Source organism: Triticum urartu, chromosome 7A, assembly GCF_056163025.1.
Source record: "Triticum urartu cultivar PI428250 chromosome 7A, HENAU_Tu73, whole genome shotgun sequence".
NCBI lineage: Eukaryota > Viridiplantae > Streptophyta > Magnoliopsida > Poales > Poaceae > Triticum > Triticum urartu.
The window spans coordinates 469,329,783-469,337,074 of record NC_141879.1 but is presented as its reverse complement, the minus strand read 5'-3'; the positions used below and the strand labels follow the sequence as shown (position 1 = coordinate 469,337,074).

Here is a 7,292-nt window from a genome sequence, read left to right as displayed (position 1 = left end):
CCCACGTCCTCGGTGATTTCCGGACACTCCACCTGAGGTCCGAAGAATGATTTGTACATCTCCTCATGCGTCAGGCCGAGAAAATTTTGAATGACACGCGGTCCCTCGGGATTGAATTCCCATAGGCGAAGAGGCCGGCGTTTGCAAGGCTGGACTTGACGAACCAGCATGACTTGTATTACCGCAACCAAACTGAAATCTCCATTGAAGAGAGCCCGAATGCGGCTTTGCAGTATGGGCACGTCCTTGGCTGGCCCCCAGCTCAGACCTCTGCTGATCCATGACATCAGTTGTGGTGGAGGGCCCGAGCGGAAAACAGGGGCGGCCGCCCACTTGGCACTTCTAGGAGCCGTGATGTAGAACCACTCCTGTTGCCACAATTCGGACACCTCTGGGATGGAACCTTTGGGCCATGGAGCTCCCGTCATCTTGCATATTGAGGCACCTCCACACGCTGCATGTTGCCCCTCGATCATCTTTGGCTTCACTTCAAAGGTCTTGAGCCAGAGGCCAAAGTGAGGGGTAACCCGGAGGAAGGCCTCGCACACGACAATAAATGTCGTGATACGAAGAAAGGAGTCCAGAGCTAGATCATGGAAGTCTAGCCCATAATAAAACATCAAACCCCTGACAAAAGGATCCAGAGCAAGGCCTAGACCTCAGAGGAAGTGGGAGACGAACACGACGTTCTCGTTGGGTTCGGGGGTAGGGACGGCCTGACCTCGGGGAGGTAGCCGATGCAAAATCTCGGCGGTCAGATATCTGGCCTCCCTCAACTTTTTGATGTCTTCTTCCGTGATGGAGGAAGGCACCTATTGGCCTTGAAGGCTAGATCCGGACATGACTGAAGGTTCGGAGCACCTGACCTGAACTTTGGGCGCTTGAGCTTGAGGTGGGGGAAGGATTCGATTGAGCACGGGAGGGAAAAATAAAAGCCTGGTCCCTTTATAAAGAGGGTGAATATCAAGCATCCTCTCCGTGTCCGTTTGGACTTGCCTATAATCTAGGAGTCCTAGAAGCGGTTGGGTTACCCACGCCCGTATTGATGAGAATCCCGGAATAAGAGGACACGATCTCTGCTTTAACAAGACGTGCCAAGGAAACCGCCTCGCATAACGCGCTGAGATGGGACAGTAAAACGGTTTGAATAAGAGCTTGGCCGTGGTGTGATGTCATGCTACGGAATACGTCAGCAGATTAGATTTGTGTAAATATTATTCTCTCTATGGCAATATGTGGAAACTTATTTTGCAGAGCCGGACACTATCTTTGTGTTCGAAATCTTCTATGAAGTACTTGGAGGAGGAACCCGCCTTGCAATGCCGAAGACAATATGCGCGCCAGACTTGTTGTAATTGAAGCCTGGTTCAGGGGCTACTGAGGAAGTCCTGGATTAGGGGGTGTCCGGATGGCCGGACTATACCTTCAGCCGGACTCCTGGACTATGAAGATACAAGATTGAAGACTTCATCCCTGTGATGTCCCGAACTCGGTTGGGGATCACTACTCACTAATTATCCATGAATTTGAGGTACAAGGGAGATTGGAATCTGGGGTAGAGAGAGAGACAGACTTGAGGAAGGGGAAGAACAGAAAAGATACAGTTCAGACTTCAGAGGATATAGAATGTCTATTTCCCAAAACTGTCTAACCAAACACGCTACTCCCCTACTAGTACTCCCTTCTGGTCGCTCCACTTGACTTGGGCTACAACCCACCTCGTATCCGGCCCACTGGCTCCTTTAAACTCCTGCTTCCTTAGCCCGATCTTGTGTCATCAGAGTCACACTGCTGACAGTGCCTCCCCCTGGAGACCCAGCATGTCCCCATGCTGGTGCTTCCGGATACCTGCTACGAAGTACTTCGAAATCTTCCCAGGTTGCTGCTTCAGGCGGCAATCCCGACCATTGAATCAAAACCTGTACATGTGCTCCATTGCCCTTCTTAACCATCTTGCGATCCAGTATAACTTCTGGCCATACATTCACAGTAGACAGATCGACAGGAGTTGGAAGTTGGGAAAAGACCGGTGTATGATCGGCTATGTGTGTCTTTAGCTGGGAAACGTGGAAAACTGGATGGATGAGAGCTTCGGCTGGTAGCTGTAATTTATACGCTGCTGGGTCGATGCATTCCACAATTTCAAATGGTCCATAGTACTTGTATGCCAACTTGGCACACGGACGATTTACCACCGAAGATTGGGCATAAGGCTGAAGTTTCAGATACACCAATTCACCCACTGTGAAGGAACGTGCCGAGCGATGTTGATCGGCATACAACTTGATCTTTGCTTGAGCTTTGAGGAGATGTGCTTTCAAAAAGGCAGAATGTGTCTGATGCTCACGAAGCCACTGTTCCAAATCGACATTGTCAGACTGTAGCAGGGAAGAAAACATGCCCTAGCTTGGATCATACCCATACAATGCCTTAAATGGTGAACAACCCAAGGACGAGTGGTAGTTGGTGTTATACCAAAATTCTGCCAAGGGTAACCAGGAGGTCCATTTGCAGGGATTATCATGCACAACACACCTTAAATACATTTCCACACACTGATTTACTCGCTCCGTCTGACCATCCGTTTGAGGATGGTATGCTGTACTCATGTGCAACTTGGTGTGCCAGAGCTTGAATAGATCCTTCCAAAATTTACTAGTAAAGATCTTATCTCTGTCAGACACAATAATGTTGGGTGGTCCATGCAGCTTAACTACTTGTTCCAGGAAAACTTTGGCCACTACTGGTGCCGAGAAAGGATGTTTCAAGGGCAAGAAATGTGCATACTTAGTGTGCCTGTCCACCACCACCAAGATGACAGTGTAACCATTTGATTTAGGCAGAGCCTCAACAAAATCCATAGATATCTCTTGCCAAGGTCCCTCTGGTATTGGTAAAGGGTTCAGGAACCCAGGATATTTGCAATGTTCATGCTTTGCCTTTTGACACACATCACATTGTTGCACAAATTCAGTGACATCCTGCTTCAGTCTAGACCAAGCAAAGAGCTTCTGAACTCGCTGATAAGTAGCATGTATACCGGAATGCCCTCCTATAGCACTGTCATGGAAAGCAGAAATTAATTTTGTTTTCAAAGCCGCATTGGCTCCAACCCAGATCTTATCACCTTGCTTAACAATGCCCTGTTGAAGAGTAAAGCCCTCTATACTCTCTGCATGCACTGCCAACTTTTGTAACATAGTTTGGGCCTCAGGGTCAACGGTATATGAATTTGTAACTTCTTGTAGCCAAATGGGCCGGCTCTGAGAAGTAGAGCTCACTGCCAACAAGTGTCCCACTCTGGACAGAGCATCAGCAACAGTGTTATCGCACCCTTTCTTATACTGAAATTGAAATTGGAGTCCCACTAACTTTGTCATAGCCTTTCTTTGAAAATCCGATGTCAACACTTGGTCTCCTAATTGGCACAAGCTCTAGTGATCAGTCTTGATTATAAAGGGGCCACGCTGTAGATAAGCTCTCCATTTTTCTACAACCATCATTATTGCCAAGAATTCTTTTTCATAAGTTGATAGTTGTTGATTTTTGATGCCCAAAGCTTTACTATAGTAAGCCACTAGATGTCCTGCCTGAGTGAGCACTGCTCCAATGCTAGTACTGCATGCATCTATTTCAATAGAAAAGGGCTGCTAAAAATCAGGCAGAGCTAGGACAGGGGTAGTGGCCATGGCTGATTTCAGAGTGTCAAATGCTTGTTGAGCTTCAGAGGACCACACAAAACCTTGTTTCTTAAGGAGCTGAGTCAGTGGTTTAGCAATGATGCCATATCCTTGAACAAATTTTCTGTAATATCCTGTCAGACCAAGGAAGCCTCTTAATTCAGTTACATTTGTAGGAACAGGCCATTGCAACATTGCTTGTGTTTTTTCTGGATCTGTGGCGACCCCTTCCGCAGAAATAATATGACCCATATACTCCAATTTCTGCTGCGTAAAAGTGCATTTACTGAGCTTAGCAAACAAAGTGTGTTCTCTGAGTAACTGAAGGACTGTAGCCAAATGTGCTACATGTTCCCGTAATTTCTTGCTAAAAATCAAAATGTCATCCATAAACACTATGACGTACTTCCTGAGACGAGGATTCAATATGTAATTCATCAGACATTGAAAAGTAGGTGGTCCATTAGTAACTCCAAAAGGCATAACCCGAAATTGATAGTGCCCTTGGTGAGTTTTAAATGCTGTTTTATGTTCGTCTTCAGGTAACATGCGAATCTGATGATATCCAGATCTCAGGTCAATCTTGGAAAACCACTTGGCACCAGCTAACTCATCCAGAAGCTCGTCTACTATTGGCATTGGAAACTTGTTTTTAACCGTGATGGAATTTAACTTTCTATAGTCGATGCAGAATCTCCAAGTTCCGTCTTTCTTTTTCACCAACAAAACAGGAGAGGCAAAGGGACTCATACTAGGCACAATGATTCCAGCTTGCAACATCTCATTGACTTGTCTCTCTATTTCATCTTTCTGCAAGGGAGAGTACCTATAGGGTCTCATATTCACTGGTGCAGCTCCTGGAATTAAGTGAATAGCATGGTCATGAGCTCGAGAAGGAGGCAGTTGCTTATTATCCTGGAACACATCCTCATATTGATGGAGGACTGCTTGAATGTCATCGGGAGTAGAGGTTTCTAGGGTTGAACTCACTGGTGTCAACAATGCTATGGCCCAAATATCATTCCCTGTATGCCATCTTAATGCTTGTTCCAATGATATCTCTTTTAACTCGGTGGAAGGCACTGGTAGGAGTCCTTGCAACTTAACCACTTCTTCGTTGTAAGTGAATTTCACCCATTTCTCTTTCCACTGACACACCATCTTGCCCAAACTTTCGAGCCAATCCATTCCCAGAATCATGTCATAACCCCCCATTGGCAAGGCCTTGAAATTATACTGGAAGGAGTGGCCCTGCACCCACCAATTCAATTCTTGAACTTCTTCAGTGCACTGTAGCATTTCTCCATTTGCCACGCGAACCTTCAGAGATGTAGGCAGGGTTGTAGTTGCCACTTGAATTCTGCTCAGCAATGAAGTATCAATAAAACTGTGAGTGCTTCCCGAATCAAACAAGATAATGACCACTTGGTTGCCAATGAGAGCCCTCAGCCTAATAGTTTTGGGATGATCTGCACCTGACAATGCATTCACTGATAGTTGAAGTTCGCCTAAAGCAGTTTCCTGGGCCACCACTGCATCCAATAGCTCATCAGACAAAATGTCGTTAGATTCAGACTGCATGGCTTGGACAGAAGCTGTAGGTGTTTTGGTGCAAACATGGCCTGGTGCAAACTTGTCGCCACAACTAAAACACAGCCCATGGGTGCGTCTATACTCCTTGAGCTGACGAGCTTTCCACAATTCTCCTGGCGAAATTGATGGAGTTCGAGGTTCTGTGCGTACATATGCAGTCCTATGGCCAGGTACTCGCTGCGCTTTGGATCGGTTCAGAATTTCCTCCTGCACGATTGCGTACTCCGTGGCCTTCTGCACTGAAGTGGGCAGTTGAAGTTCCACAGCTCCCCGGATTTCTTCCTTCAATCCCAACAAGAAACGAGTCACGAGGAACGTCTCACTAACCGTTTGCTCTGATAGACCAGTTGACTGAATTCTTGTTTATATTCAGCAACTGAGCCTGTTTGTTTCAGAAGCATCAGGTCGCGCATTGTGTTTCAATGGACATTGTGGTCAAACTCTTGGGACACTGCTGCCCTGAACCCAATCCAACTCGGCCAAGCATGATTCATTTTGTACGCATGGTACCAATGAGCAGCATCGCCATTCAAATGCAGAGTGGCAGAGGTGACCTTGAACTCGTCAGGGATGTGGTACAAAGAAAAATAAGCCTCACATCCATCTAGCCAAATGCGCACCTCAGTCCCATCGAAACGTGGAAAATCCATCTTGGGAATCCATGGTTTCCGATGAGGATGTTCATCCATTGGCTCCACTTCTTCTGGGGGTCTCTGCACCGAATGTGGAGGCTGCTAATGTTGGTGTTGCATCGCTGGAGCCTTGAGTCCTTGCATAGGAGAGGAGCCCAGGATACCATCTCCTCCTGTAGATGATGCATGAGGAGAGTACTTGGTACGCAAATCATGAGCTGTAGTCGCCTGCTCCTGTCGAACTTCACCCACAGACTTCATGGTCAGATTGAGATTACCTTGGACAACATCCAGTCGCTCTACTTGATCTTCGAATTTCTGGTCAAGGCCATCCAATCGATCTGCAATCTCATCGATGCGCCCCATCTTCTCAGTGACCAAAGTGAGCGCCTCGAGCTATTTGAGGACCCGTTGCTCGAAGCTCTCCATGGAGTCGAGGATCAGCATCGTCTGTGCGTTCGCCTTGGGAGGAGCCGTTGCACCCTGTGTCTACCGCCGCCAGAATCAGCAAGTACAAGGGCAAGCCCATTCCCCTACAACTGATCCCTTCACCACCATGCTGCGCCAACCGAGTATCTCCGCCGGAACTTTACATCCACCGGAATGGCTAGTGGAAACCGCGGGACACGCTCGATTCGCAGCCGAATGCACACCGCCGCCAGGAACTCGCCACCCGTGTCGCCGAATCAATGCGACCCACACCGCCGCCGCGAACTCCGACACCGACGAGGGATTTTATGAGAGAGCCCAACCTCGTCGAAATCGAATCCGATCCGCCGCCGGTCGCCTGAATCTCATACCAACTGTGATGTCCCGAACTCGGTTGGGGATCACTACTCACTAATTATCCATGAATTTGAGGTAAAAGGGAGATTGGAATCTGGGGTAGAGAGAGAGACAGACTTGAGGAAGGGGAAGAACAGAAAATATACAGTTCAGACTTCAGAGGATACAGACTGTCTATTTCCCAAAACTGTCTAACCAAACACGCTACTCCCCTACTAGTACTCCCTTCTGGTCGCTCCACTTGACTTGGGCTACAACCCACCTCGTATCCGGCCCACTGGCTCCTTTAAACTCCTACTTCCTTAGCCTGGTCTTGTGTCATTAGAGTCACACTGCTGACAGTCCCGTGTCCGGGAGGGGCTTTCCTTGGCGTGGAAGGCAAGCTTGGCGATACGGATATTCAGATCTCCTACCATTGTAACCGACTCTATGTAACCCTAACCCTATCCGGTGTCTATATAAACCGGAGGGTTTTAGTCCGTAGGACAACACACACATCAACAATCATACCATAGGCTAGCTTCTAGGGTTTAGCCTCCTCGATCTCATGGTAGATCTACTCTTGTACTACCCATATCATCAATATTAATCAAGCAGGACA

The 7,292-nt window shown here is 47.6% G+C and overlaps 1 protein-coding gene across 1 annotated transcript; it reads right to left on the bottom strand.

The window, feature by feature from the left end:
* Nucleotides 1-1,476: 1,476 nt before the first annotated feature.
* On the bottom strand, nt 1,477-6,893 carry LOC125525959 (uncharacterized). The gene is given in 2 exon segments (XM_048690961.2): nt 1,477-5,611; nt 5,614-6,893. Coding segments are annotated over 2 exon segments (2,700 nt in total). The 5' UTR covers nt 6,353-6,893; the 3' UTR covers nt 1,477-3,650.
* Between the last annotated feature and the right edge of the window lie 399 nt (nt 6,894-7,292).